Consider the following 15,570-nt stretch of genomic DNA (forward strand, 5'->3'; position numbering starts at 1 on the left):
CAGCATCGATGATGTATCTGTGCATCCCACCGTTGGAGTGTCCCAGTCTACCGCAACTGGCACAATCGTTTCAACATGTTTCGAATGATGGGGCACGTTTCTGTGGTGGCGGTTGTGGTACTGGTGATGGTACGCGACTCGATGGAAGAGGACATGGGACCGCCAACGTTGCCTACTCGGTCGGGGGTGAAAACGTGGGTGGACGTCGACACCCCCGAGCACGCCCGACGCAAGCAGTCGTCTCGGGGGGACGACTGGCAGTTGGTCATGAGCGACGAGTTCAACCGGGACAATCGGTCGTTTGTGGCAGGGGAGGACCACTTGTGGACGGCGCTGGATATCCCCGATGGAGTGAATGCTGCGCTGGGCTGGTACAATTCGTCCAACGTGTACACGAAGGACGGGCGGCTGGTGGTGCGGGTTGACGAGGGCCCTCGCAACGCCACGTACTTCAATCAGTGGCTTGAGATCCCCGCTTGGGAAACGCGCACTATGGTACGTACGTAGTAGGCTTCTTTATCCGTTCATCATGTTTTCCCTACAGCACTACACTGGGGGGATGCTGCAGTCGTGGAACAAATTTTGCATCCAGGGGGGGCTCATTGACGTGGCCGTGAAGCTTCCGGGGGCTGTGGACGCCAAGTCCTGGAACCCACATGTGCGCAAGAAGGTGAAACCCACGGATCCAATCACGGACGTTCGGTTCTATCCGACATGGCCGGGGGTTTGGCTTATGGGGAACCTGGGCCGCGCTCTTTTTTCAGGCTCCACGACACGAATGTGGCCGTGGAGTTTCAACGAATGTGATCACGCATTGGCGCCGCACCAGGCCATCAATGCATGCAACGGCAGTGTTGGCTTTGGACTGAACCCGTACCAAGGGCGAGGGGCCCCCGAACTGGACGTGCTTGAGGGGGGGGGAGTTGGCATCTCGTCGTCGCTTCAAATCGCCCCCGGCATGCCAGACGCGTACCGCACGCTTCCCCCCATCACGACAGCCCCGTATTACGACGTGTGGTACTGTACGTATACCAAAACGTGTCGCACTCCCGGCGCCAACCTTGCAGATGCCCCCACGAGTATGTACGTCAACCGAACGCACAAGAGCTGGTACCAAGGCCTGCGGTATGCTGCCAACCTTCGATGTCCGTCCAATCGGCAACAAAAGCAGTCGTTTGACCAGGTACTTCCTCGTTGGTTGTACCAGTACATTCGAAAGCCTCGCTAATACAAACGGCACAGGTGTGGGCCGCAAGGGGAAACATCACAGCCAACACTTACGACAAGACTCAAATGAGCGCGGGGCAAGATGTCCACGCCGACTTGGGGTGGATGGACAACGAAAAGCGACGGTGGGGCATCAATGCCAACGGTTCGATGTGTTTTGCCATTGGCAACGGATACACGGGGACGTTTTTGTGTGACCCTGACAGCTACAACCCGAAATGTGCCGCCCCTCGTCGTCAGGGGGTCGAGCCCACCAAGCAAATGGACTCGTTTGAGTACCAGATGGATGCCATCTCTGCGAATTGGAACATCAACTTTGAAGCATACACGACTTTGTATCGGTATTCTTTGGAATGGTACGTCAGTCTATCACGTGGAGATTCCTAAAGACCGTCGTCGTCATAGGGTCATGGGCCCCCAAGGGTACGCCCGATGGATGCTTGATGACAATCCAATTTTTGAAGTCCCCGCGTCGTCAGTGGAGAAGGTGCCGCAAGGGGGCGCGACCCCCAACCCGTCCAAGTTGATGATTGAAGAGCCGTTGTATTTGATCATGAACATTGCCGTGGCCAAGTCCTGGGGTGAGTGTAAACGTTCATAAACACGATTTCAGAGCTCTGTGAACCTAGGGGCGACGCCCCCCAACGTAAACATCGGACCGTGTCGAGGCGATCCCACGAATCCCCCGAAGTACTCGGCGGCATGGAACCTATCCAACAACATTTGCAACTCGTTTCCCATGTTTATGGAAATCGATTATATCCGCATCTATCAAGACCCGACGCGCATGTCAGTGGGCTGCGACCCTGCCAGCCACCCCACCAAGGAGTGGATTGCGGGGCATCTCGACAAGTACACGAACGCGAACAACCCCCATGTGGTCGTTACAGGGCGTGCCACGTGTCGAACAGACGACGACTGCACCGTGGACGCAGTCGCCATGACGGGTCATTGCCGCCGTGGTCGGTGCGAATGCTTGAAAAGCTACGGCGGTACATCATTCGTGATGTTAGGTTCATTCAATATCTGGTGTGTAGGTCCTCGATGCACAAAATTCATCCCCGGGCCCCTGGACGGCCCCACCGTGTTCCATAGTATGGTGCTGGTCGGCGTCTGTGCCACCCTTCTGCTTGTCACGTGCGTACTGCGAGCAGGCCGCATGCGCTCGGCGTGCGCCGAAGCCCACCACCGGCGCGAGCTTCGATTGAACGCTGACGACGACGACGAATGTGATGACGATGGAAGCGACGACCACGTCCAAGGCGAAGGATCGTCGGACGACAGCGAAGGCCGGCACCACAACCACTCGCATTGTTTTTAACTGTGCCCCTCGGCATGTACTACTTACTGTATGTAGTAACTCTATATATATGCGCTTGTTGTGGCTCGATTAACAGTTCGTCTTTGCAGTATTTTTGGTAGGATTCTTCATAGTCTTGTTCCTATGGGTTACATCAAGTGCTGCGAGATGCCGCGGTTGAGGCGTCCAGTGTGTCGAATCGGCTCCTTCAAAATGCCTTGGCGCAAAAACGATTCGACAAAACTCACCAAGTCGCTAAAGATGGCCGTGCCTTCCCGCACTTCGTGGGGCGGCACAATCGAATACGATCCCTGTGATATGTATATATCATACAAGATAACGTTAGAAATGTGAATACCTCGCAACTGTATATCATCTAGCTAATAGCTGGCTGCATAATTACCGACGGGAGGTGGTAGATCAAGTTGTGTTGGAACACTGGCTCCATTACCGACGCGTCGGCTACAAAGGACACACAATATGACCGCTGGGCGCCGCTGTATCGAATCAGGAACGCGCCGACGACTTGGCGCGCGCGCAGTTTGTCTTCGGCAACATTCCGCGCGATTTCACCATGGTAAAAGCTACAATAATATATATATCACATTGTAGTGGGGCTGCCCTACCGATAGAAAAGCATGTTGTACCTCTGGAGGCCGATCTGACGCACTTGCAACAGTCGCGTTGCCAAGACGAACGTTTCATCTTGAAAAAAAAACGTGGACGCAGTGAACGTGTCGACCTTGATGCTATTGGATTTCTACAACATATTTATAATATTATATATATATATATATATATTGATTGGCTATCATTTGGGCGAGGGGATGTAAACTTCGACGGCACCTCTAAATGGTCGGTGGCGTGCCGGACAATGTACATTTGCATGCGTTGGGTGGACGATTTCAGCTGCGACGACTCCAACTCGAATCTACGCATACGACGACCACAAGCATGACATGTTGCGTTCGGTCGTCTACATCCAACGTACTCGAGTTTGGAAAAGTCGATAACGCTGCGAGTGTACTCTTCATAGCACCACATGCCAATGCGTTCGTGGCCCGTGCTACAAAACTCGTTCAACTCGATAATTATGTCCCGACTGGACTGCAAATAGTGTACCAGACGTCGACAAAGTAGTCGCCTGCACTGCGAGGGTCCTGGAGCCAATCCAGCAGCGACAAGTGGAAGGGGAGGATCACGCCGCCCTCTCCAGCGTGAAACAACGACCCAAAGTCAGACTGGAGCTTCTGGGCTTGGTATACCTAGGACAAACACGTCACACTCTTATGCTAACTTCGTCCAACGACTTACGTCAAAGTGCATGATGGCACTCAAAGCGTCCAGTGTCAAGGGCTCGTGCGCGGCGCACACAACTTCGAGTACAGGACGGACGTCCACCTACAGATTCAACACCAAGCATGTTTGATCATGGGAACGATCCATAGATATATATATATATAAATTAATATATACTCATGTATACTCGAAGATGCCATATATATACATATATATATAACAATGGGAAGAAGGTCACGTACCTTGTACTTATCAACAACAGGGAACTGCGTGGCAAAGTTTTGATGGAGGAACCCCCCCATGGTCGTGGGCACGTTGTCCAAGTTGTCCAAGTTCCATTGCCCACTGGAAATCGAATCCACGAGATGCCGCGCGTACAAGAACAGGCCTACTCCACAACCAAATATACTTCACACAATGTCAACTGGTCAAATCCATCAGAGGTCATTCTAGTGGACGTGAGCTCCAATTGGGGGGGGAGTGGTGCATAATCAGTACCTTGTGTGCGGTCGACGAGCAGATCGATCACGTGGGGGGGCATCGGGGGCGATATGTCAAAGTGGCTACCCAGCGCCGTGTCCAAGTACTGCCGGACGTCGCGCTTGCTCTGGGCGCAGGCCAAGTCGAGCGCAATGGGGGGGAGCATGTACGCTTGGAGCAGACTCAGCACCCGTGGGTCTTCGCGCGACGTAAACACAAAGCGCATCCAGGCTGGCCATCGGTTGAGGCTCGCGGTGAGGATTGCCACCAAGTTGTCGTCGGCACAGGGAAAGCACTCGATGCCGTCAATCAAGATCACCTATCATATTACCAATCATCCTCGTGTGTACATGGTTGTTTCATGAATATATATATATATATATATAAGCAAACGCTGCAAGACCAAACCATATCAAGAGTTCACTTTGCACCATAGTACTGACCATCGTAGACGGCGGGGTCGCGATCCTTTCCAACGGGGCAATCAGCAACTCTTGCACCAAATCGGCCAAGTTTCCGACAAACACGGTTTCTTCCAATGGTTCTTTCTGGGACCTCCACATATATACATACATGTATAGACTTGTATAAGTGGACACAACGTACTTGAGCACGTTCGCGTACGCAGGCAGTTGGGTCGTGAGCTGGTACACGAGGTTGAGTACACACCGCCGGCCGTTTTGCGTTTGCTCGCCTTCGTGCGACGCCAAGTGGAAGGCCACCACTTCCGGTCGGTTCTGGATGATGTGCGCGGCCAGCGCCGTCTTGCCGCTGCCGATCACGCCCGTGAGTAAAAACACGCGGCGCGCGTTCGACGGCGGACTCGTGACCCATTCGTCAAACCTAAGCCCCAATGTACAGACATCATATCACTACACTTGTCGAGGCAGCCAATCACCGACCGACGTACTCGTGCAGCACCCACGCGCGGCCACAGTAACCTTGCGTGGCGGTGCTTATCTACTCAAAGCAATCCCGAGAGTCAAGTGAGAGGGCATCGTCGAGGCAGATGATGGGGGCGACGGTGTACTTGGGACTGGAATGAAAACGGTGACAGCAAACTACAAGAACGAGTTCATCATATATCGGCTGTGTATATATGTGTATGAAGTAGTACCTAAACAGCCTGGCTTGCTGGCCTTCTTGATCCAGTCCGACTCGGCCGTTCAAAGCCGCGATGAGCTGCTCCCGTCGGGTAGAGTACCGCGCATCATGCAATGTCCACGGGGTCGTGTGAAACGAGCTCACGTCAGTCATATCAAGCCACTGGATGCGGCAAATGCTCAGTGGGATCTCACATTGCCGAATCTACAGTCGACGTAAATAATAATGACAGTTCAAACAAACAACGAAACCAACCAAACCAAAACGGTGTCTCATACCATCAACGGCACAAAGTTGAGCCCAATGGTCATGGCGAGGGAAATCTCATTCAGACACACGCCGTGGGGACGTCCGACGCTGCCCGGGGTGATGAACAGCACGAGCTTGCCAGAATTGAGTTGGTGGGTCCAGTGCAGCGCCTCCAGCCGGTCGTCCTCTTCGTGCTCGGCCATGACGCTCTTGCGGGGGTACTGCGACTGCGGATGGACGTGAAACCCTCGCGCCACCAGATCGCGATACAACGCCCTGCCCAACGTGGCGCACATGTCGCCGTAGCTGAGAAAGTACCGCGACTGCTCGACGTTAAGAGAAGCCTTGTCCGCAAAGGTCGCTGGGGCGTGTGTGCCTCCTCGAGTGGTGGCGGCGGCGGGATCGTGGCATTTACCCCAGTTGGCGACACCCCCCACCAGCGGCGCGTGATACGACAGCATGCTATCGCACTAGACGCACGATGATCAACACGAATATGCACTTGAGGCACCAAAGTACCAGCTCGAGCATGGCGACGATGCGGTTCATTTTGTCCAGGAACCGAGGCGACGCCAATGCCGACTCGAGGTCCAGCTCCCACACGTCCGTCGTGGACGAGACGCCGACGACTCCGTAGCCCTTTAATCCCGACGACGATACAGCAGCGCCGCCGCCGTCCAAATGGTGCCGGGGGATGCAGTCGCGCAGGTCGAAAAATGGCAAGTTGGCAATCGACTGCGGCTGCTCGCAGTCCATCACGAGCACGGGAAAGATGCTCAGCCCAAGCTGCACAGCTAGAAATGTCGATGACGAAGTGAGAATGGACGAGAAGGTAGGTACGATCGCGGTGGTGTGGACGGCTGACCTCGCGCGACTTCGTTGAGACAGTACCCTCCGTTGCGACGCACGGCGTGAGGCGTCATGAGAAGCAACACCCGGCCATGTTCCTTGGCCTCCTTGGCGCGCTGCAAGCCCTCGGAAATGTCCGACTCCCAATCACATCCTAGTGAAGAAGATCTGCGTCATCATGAGACTCGTGCATGGAGCTATTCTACCGGCGGCCAATTGCTCCGTGTCGACCCACACGTAATGGCCTCGCGCTTGCACTGGGCTCAAGAAAGTGCACGTTACATGCCACGACATACACACTCGGACGTACGCTGTTCCTTGAGTGTCATGGCCACGAGCTGGTACGGATCATGGCCATCTACATCACCCAAGGTCAGTCGACAACCACGGCGCGTGAGTAGAAAGCAGTACAAGAGACGAATATCGACAACTTGGGGCGGTCGTAGCCGGCGATGGACATGGAACTCGGGTTGTTGCTGCTGCGGTTGCTCGTCTCGGTGAACATGTGTTCGCAGCTTCCACACAGCCACACGCTCCGAAGCTCCAGAAACACCACCGTCACCTTACCACATCGGTCGCAAGCTGGTGACATCCTGTGCTTGGCTTTGGATGAGGTGTGAAACTGGGTCAGTATGCCGCTTGCATTTTGTTTGACTGAATTCGTTATATTAAGACTAGCTTTAACGTATAGCAAAATCGAATACAAAACATGGGCTTAATTTGCATTGACTTTGTATGTTTGAATACTCAGGAGTTTAACCCCGGATGAATTTCGTGTCATCCGGATACATAAATATTGACCAATCAAAACCGAAAGAATGTGTACAATACTTACCACTGTATATCCAACGTTCCGAGCATTCAAGGAACATCCCGACATGGAGTCCAAGCCAGCGGCAGATGCGACGGACTTTGTCCTCAACTTTGTCGGTGGCCCCATCAAGTTTCGTGCGGATGAAGGAGCGTTGTTCGCCAAGTTGTTCCACATTGTACTACCACTTGCACAGCAACTACCATTTGGATCTCAATCGAACAAATTCTTCTTAGGTGGACATTGATGGCGATGGCTTTGTCGGTGGAGTCGAGGGTGCCGCCTTCATTCGGCGCGCGACGCTTCCGAACGATGCGAATCGAGAGGTAAAGCGAAGTTCCTTCGTGCCCCCCTTGAATACGCATGTGATTGTAGGTCTGGCGGTTGGCAAGCGGCGGCAAATCCCAGGACCGCCTCAGCAAGGACAGTTGGTTCGTCGCGATGAAACTCGTTGCGCTTGTCCAAAGCACTGGGAAGTGCAAGATGCAGTACCTCTACGAAGCAAACCCGACGAGTACTCTGCCACTGCCCGACTTTCACTTGGAAGGACCCCCGGACAACGTTGTAAAGTCGATTCCGTGTTGTTTCGTCCATCTCACGAGGCGTAGGTTCCAAGCGACATTGACGCGGCGGTGCTGTCCTTGCAGGAAAAGCAGTTCAAGGTCGCCGTGAGCAGCCCCATCGTTGTTGGTAGCAGCTACACCCGGTTCACCCAATATGTCGTGTCGACCACCGTGCGTTGAGCCCACGACATCGTCCCCGGCTCATGGACGTTGTGTAGGCGTTCTGTCCGTCATTTCCAGTCAAGACATGCCAAGTCCGCCGTCGATTCAGCGATTTTGAGTGGCTGCATCAGCGACTGACCGAGCGCTTCCGAGGTACGAGCCACACTCACGTGGGTTGTGGTTTCGATCGTGACGAGTGTATGTCGTTGTAGGCACAATCATTCCGCCAATCCCAGAGAAACGATGGACGGGTGACGTGATGGAGTGGTGCATGTGGTTTTTGACTTGACTCGTTCTTGCGCAGGCAACATGGACGCGACGTTTGTCGAAGAGAGGCGGCAAGGCCTCGAACACTTTATCGTACGTCGTCCACGAATAGCCATGAGCTAGCCACGTGTAGCCGACAGCTAGCTACGTGTAGCCACCTGTAGCCAAGAGCTAGCCATGTTCTAGCCATGTGTAGCCCACTAGCCCTAGCCCCACACGATCAACGATGCTGACGACATGTGTATGTAGAACGAAGTGTGCAACCACGACAAGCTGTCCAAGGCGTTTGAAGTGCAGATCATTCTGACCGCCAACAACGAAGTACAATCGACTTATATATGAGTGATGCTAATATCTAGTACTACATGGGCAGGGGCTAGTGGCAGGTCGAGAATTGCTCGGCATTGCACCGGCGGTCGCGGCGTACGTGCCAAAGGCGTCGACAATGTCGGGGCTGTGGACCTCCATGAAGGATTCGTTGTTTGTCAGTTCGATGCAGCAAACGGTAGAAATCAAAACCGACGAAGACTACACCAAGGTACTCGTTTTACTACGCTTGAAACCCCCCAATCCGTGATGATCTAGATTGGCGAACACATTGACGAATACCGCAATCGCATGGAAGATCTGGTGCGGTGCTCGGACGTTGTGTACGCGGCGCAGCGGTCGCAGGGGTACGAGATGTCGAGGTGCGGCACGTTTCTGTCGGCGCTGGCAGTGCACGAGCGGGAGGACCAGCCCATGAGTCACCTCGTGGGCAACGCCGGCGAAGTATTTGAAGCAGTGTCCAACCTATATCAGGACGAACTGGATAAGCTGCTGGCGCTGTACGTGTCCAACATTCGGTACCTCGCCGGCAAGGTGGGCGCTGTCAAGACGGTGCTGACCAATCGGGAGCAAGCCATCCTCGAGGTGCATCAAGCTAGCGCCACCATGCATCGCAACAAGGAACGATTCGCTGCCGCGCGGGCCAGCAGCGGCGCGGCGGCGTCGGCCATGATTGCCGAGCAAAAGATGGTGTCGGTGCGATCTGTCGTCATATGGGGAAATAGGAAAACGGGTTTGAGAGGTTGTGGGATGATGTAGGCGGAAGACCGGATGAACTTGGCCAAGGAACAAGTGGACTTCATCGCGACGAGCTTAAAGGTCGAAGCGAAGCGCTTGTATTTGGGCAAAACGGAAGAGCTCAAGCAGTCGCTCATGGCGTTGGCAACCACCAACAGCGAGTACCATACTACGGTACGTGGATAGATGATATACAAGTGTTTTGATCTCGTTGGGGGGGGAGAGATGGGGGGGCGCTGTGAAACATGGAAAAAATGCATGCAAAATCGATCCAAAACTCATCTGATGATGTAGGCGCGGGAGGCGTGGCAGGGGCTACTTCCTCTCATGAACGTGACAGACCGAGACATGAACAGCAGCCTCGAACGTGTGCGCACCCCCGTGGTGTTTCGAAAGCCAGGCGACAACCGAGACAACTCGAGCGGTAGTAGTTCAACCAGTGTGTTAAAGTATGGACTCATGAGGTAACTTGCCAGTCTTCTTCGAGGTCTTCTTGACCAATTGCATCTTGTTCTACTTGATCTTCGTCGTCGTCGTCGTCGTCCACTTCCTCTACATCAATCGCGTCGTCGAGGGTGGTGCCGGTGGTGGCTTGGGACAGATCAAACACTTCGCCATTATCAAACTTGAGGCCTTCAAAGATGGACAGGTCGTTCATAGTCAGCGCCGCGTGCGATACGACGGGCGCCACGTGCCGGACACACTCGCGGGTGTAGCGCTTCCACCCGGACGACCCGCCTTGACCGACGGGCACCGGGGGATGTTCCGATTGTTTGCCGACGGCGCGTGTCGACAGGTACTGCTGCACCGCCGCCAGGAGCGGGTTGTTTGACTCGTCCGACGTTCCCACTTGCCCCTACGAATCACGATGATATTGCACACATTGCTTATTAAAAACAAGACTTTTAATAATAGATAGCAGTTTGCAGTTTGTGCGTATGTACCCTGTAGAGGTCGCGGAGGTTGCCAAATCGCCGCGATGACGTGGCAACGCCACAAGGCACGGCTTTTTGCCGCGCCCATTCTTGCAAATACGCCCAGCAATCCACATGACTCGGCCCAAATCCCATCGGTCGCCTTGGGATCAACGCTCTACCGAGTATGGTTTTATATATAAAAAATATGCAATAAAAAAAATACACTATTTGTTCGTTAAACCGATCACAAATCTCGCCGCGACATTTCATTGGCCACCAAATCAAACGAAGAAAAAACAATGTAGCCAATCAGCGACAAGCAATTTCAGATTGACCAATCGGAGCGATTCGTGATCGGGTTTTGGATGGTCCGGAAAACCATCTCTTCAATAGTAAACATATATGCAATATGAACGACAAACAAGGGCGATGACGACGACAAATAAGGAGAGGAGGTGTGTGCGTACTTGAGGCACGACACGGTGGTCTTGAAGCGCAAGAGATCGAGGAACGGAATCACGTCGTCGTGGGGGCCCCAGTAGCCGAGTGTGGGGTGCTGCGTTTCGACTAAGACGTCCTGGCAAACGTCGACGACGGAGCCGGTGTGGGGGAAGAGTGTGAGCGAGTACAGCGCCATGCCGAAGAGGTCGACGTTGCCAAGCGTGAGCCACCGCTGGAGCTGGTCGATGTTGGAGAGGACGGCCAGCTCTAGCTCGAGCAGCTGCGGGGGTAGGAGGCGAGAGCCGTGGACGCTGAGCACGTCCAGGACGGTGCAGATCATTTTCCACTGGTCGGTCAACACAGCCTGATCGTAGGCGGTCGTGGGGTGCTTGATGTACGCGGGACGGAGGCGGCCCCACTGCGCAAACACGTCGAGAAAGGTGCAGCCAATGGACACCCCCACTTGTTCGGCGTGGGCTGCCACGACGATCGCCGCGCGGAACCGTTCAAAGGTCGACGGGACCGTGACGGGGCGGTTGCAGCACTGGGGCAGGTGCAGCCGCGCCGGACGGAGGCCGCAGCCGCCGCACAGCGCGGGGAACTTGACCTTGTCGATGCTTTCCGTGGTGGGATTCCACCCCAAGAAGTCGACTGCCGTGTACTTTTGTGCGTGGCATTGAAGAGACGCGACGAGGCCGTTCGGCATGTGCGCGTGGTGTAGCCTACATGTCATATGGTACGTTGTTGTGGTTTTGTGAAGTGGAAAGTGAAACGACAAGTGTGTGGGTATAAGTGAGTGAGTAGTACCCAGCCAAGCCAGCCAAAGTGGCGATGATCTGTTTTGGCGAGAGTTGCTTCGAGTGTTGGAATTGAGCGCGGGTGGCCGTGAGCCATTGCTACGAGAAGGGGGTCAGGATATAGACATGGACAAAGTACATAGTATATGTACATGGGAGTACTGGGGCAGAAACTGTTGCACGAGTAGTTTCACAGGCGGGGAGGCATTCTAAAGAGGGTTTAGGTCTACATGTACTCTTGAACATGTCACGCTGACATACCGCCGCCAGTTGGTGCAAGTACAGCGATGCCACGTGACCCACGAGTTTGAACTTGGGCGGGTCCGACAGGATTGACGTTAGGTACCCCACGGCTCGTACAACCTACGGACGGGGTCATGAGTGGACACAACGGCGGTCGCCAGTCGTACCGCGTGTGTCCTCGGGTCGTTGTCTGTCATGATGTTGAGGTCGATCCGACGACTTGTGAGGGCGATCGTGCAGCTGCCGCAGTACTTGTTGCCTACAAGTGGTCGTCAGTTGAACGGTAACATGGACAATGGACTGACCTTGAATGCACGCGGTATGCACTGGGACCCAACAGCCGACACACAGCACCACGACCCCCTTGTTTGATTTGCACAGGAGACACTGCTTGGAACTTCTCTGAGGTGTGGACTGCTGCATCAATACCTTTGTGGTGGAGCAGCGTGCGGACGCTGTTGATGGGTCCGATGGTTTGGCGACACAGGATAGCTCGTCTCCCATCGATATGTCATCGTTATGGAGTTTATTGTCGTCATGTTCACTCGCTGCACCCTCGGGAGTAGACAGTATTAATGGAGAAACTGCAAGTGGCGACAGAGTTTGGTGTAAGGTTCCAGCCAATGCATGTTCAAGAGAAGAACTGTCATGCAGTGGTGGCGGACTGATAGTGGCGCCGATGGCTCCCGGCTCGCCTTGTTTCACTCGCTTCGCATCTCTCTCGGTGCCATCGTGGATCCGCTTTAGAGGTGGCACGTTCGCTGTGTCGTCCGGAAGCGTAAGGTCCACATCAACATGTGCATGGGCATCCGGAAGGAATCGCTCGTCATCCAGGTCTGTCTCCATAGTTCCTTCATCTGTAGGGTCGAATAACTGGGCCATGATCTCCTGCGGAGGAAACAAATCGTCGAGGCCGCCGCCGTCCATTATGACCGACTGCCTGTACCACGATAAGTTAATTTCCAGCCAAGGCCGTGGATTCCGGATAATTCTGAGCTGCCAAATTCCAAATATATTAAACAAATAGCTCCCAATTTGTATGGGACCAATTGTTAACTCTTGAAAGTTATCCGGATAATTGTGGCCAATCATCGTACGCTGATTCTCGATCTCCACGTTGGGACCTCTCAATGGCCTAATCTTTTACGCCAATGGGATTGCGCTATTTTGGCCAATCAAACGGCGCCGTTCGTTTCATAACGCAACCTCTTCATGACCCGTCACGACGACATTTCACCGAGCGGCTCCGACTCGTCCGACTCTGAAGATGACTTCTTGCGTCTGGCGCCAGAGTCGGCACGAAGGAAGGCTGGATTGATCAAGGCTACGTCTCCTCGTGGACGAGGCCAAGCGTCGTCCATCACGGAACGCAACACGACGTTGTTAGAGAAAGCCGCCCGCAAGACCACTTTTATCGTGGCGGGACAGACAGCGACCCAGCGACGCTTCGAGGCCACGAAAGCGGCACTCAGTGCCAAGTCAAAGAGCCTAGCGTTGGATGCTGATCATCACACGAGGTCCATCTTCGATCCCCCTGTCCACCACGACAACGACGTCGACGTCAACCTCCCCGAACTTGCGGCGTTTCAGATTGCACCCACGGACGTGCAAGAAATGTACGAAGAAGGGTATGCTCATGCCCTTAAACGACAATGGAAGCCGGCGACGGAAGCGTGGGAGAAAATTGTCGTCCTGGATGCCGCGCACCCAGGGAAGGCCGGTGCAGCAATCCTTGACTGGCTCCTTCCCCTGCATGCGCACATGGCGATCGGGTACAAGAAGCTCGGCTTGCTTCGACGGGCACTGACGTCCTACGGCCGGATCCGCCAAGCCATCGAAGTAGTCGTGCCAGCCCCAGACGTGACTTCGCCGCCCCCGCCCAATCGCCACGATTTCATCGCCGACGCATTGCACCAGATGAGCAAAATCTACCACGAACTAGGCGATATGGTACGTCTACCATACGTTACGAGTGACGATTAGATTCTCATGTGCAAATTGCATTTCCATTGTCAAAACACCTGGCCACAACGACTACACTGTATATGTCGTGAATGAGATCGTCATTGTCTATCTTGTCGTTTTTAACTACCGCTACTTGTGTGATGGGTTTTTTCGATGATTCGAGTAGGAAAGCGCGCTGCATTGCACGCAAGAAGCGAATGCGTTGCTGCTCGAGTTCATGGGCTCCAGCGTGGACTCGCCCGAGGAGTCGGCGCGCCTCGAGACACTGCACCGCGACCGGAAGCTGGCCAAAATGCTGCAGAGCGTGGCGTCCGGGGACTGTGGCCTCGTGGATGATTTGCTATCGACGCTAGAAAACTACGAGGCGAGCAGCGTCACGTTGGAACACCTTGGGGACTTTATCGACCCGGCCACGGGCGCCACATTCGTCATGGCCGCCGCCGGATGCGGGCACATGCCGCTTCTGACCAAGCTGTGCACGGAAGCATTGCGGGCGAAAGCGCACTTGGAAGTCCAAGACAAGTGCGGCAATACGGCGCTGGCGTGGGCATGCAAATTTGGCCAAGTGCTGGCGATCCAGTTCCTATTGGATCAAGGAGCGTCGTTCCAGACTCTGCACAAGGACGAGCTCAAGACGTGGCCCAAGTCGAGTTTACAAGCGCTACATGAACACTTGCAAACGCGCAAGAAGTTGAAGAAGCAGGACGAGGCGGAACCGGGGGGTGACGGGGCCTTTGCCCCACATGCCTTAATGCAGTCGCTACTCCCAAAGCAACTGGCTAGTCCTCCGTTGCCCAAGAACGCTGCGCAAAAGAAGCCGCTGTACCAGCCGTTGGTGCCCGTGGTGGTCGACCAGCCATCGAAAAAGCGACCTGAAGTACAAAACGTCGTGACCTCGACATCAAAGGGAAAACCCTCGCATTGTACGGGGCAACCAAAGGCAACTAATGTACGTACTACTGCAGCGAAGACCGGTGGAGGGTTCCATGCGGCACCGCCGAGCGCGGCGGCGGCAAGTGGGAGCTTAGTCGGTCGGGCATTGCAAGCGTGGACTCCGGATATCAACCCCCCGGGCAAAGAAGAGGGGGGGGAGGAGGCTGATGGCGGCGGGGAGGCGTTGGAAAGTCAAGGGGGGGCTAAGAAATGGGACCAATTTGAAGCCAACCGCCGCCTCTTTGGGGTCCAGGCCGCCGATTTTGACGAAAACTTGTACACAACCACGCGACCGACGGGATCGACAGACCAGGAAGCGGCGGCGGTGGCACTGGCGGCGGAAATCGAAGGAAGCAAGCGCAGTGTGTTCAAGCACGTGAACGAAGAGCGAGGGTTGGACGAGGAAGAAGGTGAAGGAGGAGGGTATGACCCCGAAGCCAGGTACGGCGCGGTGCTGGGCAGTGGCGCATACGGCCATGGAACCACCGACAAGGGGGATGGATTTACAGACCAGGGCGTACTCTCGCGACGCCACACATAAGCTTAAATGGACACTCCATTGAGTTTTGTGTCTTGGGTGTTGGATTGGGGCTTCAGAAGTACACACGGGGTACATGGTAGTAGGTGTAGTGTGCATTTCTGCATATGAGATGCGCTGAACTTGACATCACAAATGTCTCGACGACGCGCTTGCGTACTGTACTCATCCGAGTACAGTAGTTGCTAAGTATGTAGGTGACGTCGTCCAAGGCGCGCCGATGGCCATTCGTCGGCACGTACTATATTGCTTCTTGACGCCATTTTGACAACCCAGAAAGAAACCTGACCACACTGAAAACGCCGACGACTTTGGCTGATCGAACGTTCAACGATCACAAGCAGTTTTAACCATGCAAGT

General features: G+C 54.5%; 5 protein-coding genes across 6 annotated transcripts; 3 read left to right on the plus strand and 2 right to left on the minus strand.

The window, feature by feature from the left end:
• Positions 1-75: 75 nt before the first annotated feature.
• On the plus strand, positions 76-2,890 carry H257_01933 (hypothetical protein; the record flags this gene model as incomplete). Its single annotated transcript, XM_009825397.1, has 7 exons — positions 76-495; positions 545-1,183; positions 1,243-1,583; positions 1,633-1,808; positions 1,857-2,219; positions 2,265-2,576; positions 2,638-2,890. The coding sequence occupies 6 exons, from the start codon at positions 76-78 to the stop codon at positions 2,546-2,548; spliced, it is 2,223 nt and encodes a 740-aa protein (XP_009823699.1). The 3' UTR covers positions 2,549-2,576; positions 2,638-2,890.
• H257_01934 lies at positions 2,616-7,118 on the minus strand. 2 transcript variants are annotated; one of them, XM_009825399.1, is made up of 20 exons: positions 6,920-7,118; positions 6,819-6,866; positions 6,715-6,765; positions 6,525-6,662; positions 6,179-6,453; positions 5,689-6,129; positions 5,424-5,614; positions 5,337-5,367; positions 5,217-5,266; positions 4,913-5,149; positions 4,750-4,861; positions 4,325-4,625; positions 4,069-4,214; positions 3,842-3,928; positions 3,650-3,792; positions 3,519-3,593; positions 3,374-3,458; positions 3,175-3,287; positions 2,931-3,111; positions 2,616-2,838 (listed from the first exon to the last, which is right to left on the minus strand). In XM_009825399.1, exons 1-20 carry the CDS (start codon positions 7,098-7,100, stop codon positions 2,677-2,679), a joined length of 3,048 nt encoding a protein of 1,015 aa, XP_009823701.1. In that variant the 5' UTR covers positions 7,101-7,118; the 3' UTR covers positions 2,616-2,676. The 2 variants fall into 2 exon arrangements, with proteins under 2 accessions (XP_009823701.1, XP_009823700.1); XM_009825398.1 differs by having other exon boundaries at positions 3,154-3,287; positions 6,920-7,100.
• A 268-nt stretch (positions 7,119-7,386) lies between these two features.
• On the plus strand, positions 7,387-9,562 carry H257_01935 (hypothetical protein; the record flags this gene model as incomplete). The annotated part of the gene is made up of 11 exons (XM_009825400.1): positions 7,387-7,497; positions 7,556-7,645; positions 7,695-7,880; positions 7,928-8,053; positions 8,101-8,197; positions 8,257-8,295; positions 8,349-8,404; positions 8,561-8,632; positions 8,685-8,849; positions 8,897-9,334; positions 9,398-9,562. 11 exons carry the CDS (start codon positions 7,387-7,389, stop codon positions 9,560-9,562), a joined length of 1,545 nt encoding a protein of 514 aa, XP_009823702.1.
• Positions 9,563-9,833: 271 nt separating this feature from the next.
• Positions 9,834-12,701, minus strand: H257_01936 (hypothetical protein; the record flags this gene model as incomplete). Its single annotated transcript, XM_009825401.1, has 9 exons — positions 9,834-10,232; positions 10,321-10,468; positions 10,761-11,456; positions 11,542-11,630; positions 11,684-11,740; positions 11,793-11,894; positions 11,942-12,033; positions 12,080-12,322; positions 12,419-12,701. The coding sequence occupies 9 exons, from the start codon at positions 12,699-12,701 to the stop codon at positions 9,834-9,836; spliced, it is 2,109 nt and encodes a 702-aa protein (XP_009823703.1).
• A 278-nt stretch (positions 12,702-12,979) lies between these two features.
• H257_01937 (hypothetical protein) lies at positions 12,980-15,239 on the plus strand. The gene is made up of 2 exons (XM_009825402.1): positions 12,980-13,724; positions 13,906-15,239. Exons 1-2 carry the CDS (start codon positions 12,987-12,989, stop codon positions 15,211-15,213), a joined length of 2,046 nt encoding a protein of 681 aa, XP_009823704.1. The 5' UTR covers positions 12,980-12,986; the 3' UTR covers positions 15,214-15,239.
• The last annotated feature ends 331 nt before the right edge of the window (positions 15,240-15,570 follow it).

This window comes from Aphanomyces astaci, assembly GCF_000520075.1.
Source record: "Aphanomyces astaci strain APO3 unplaced genomic scaffold supercont1.3, whole genome shotgun sequence".
Taxonomy (NCBI): domain Eukaryota; phylum Oomycota; class Saprolegniomycetes; order Saprolegniales; family Verrucalvaceae; genus Aphanomyces; species Aphanomyces astaci.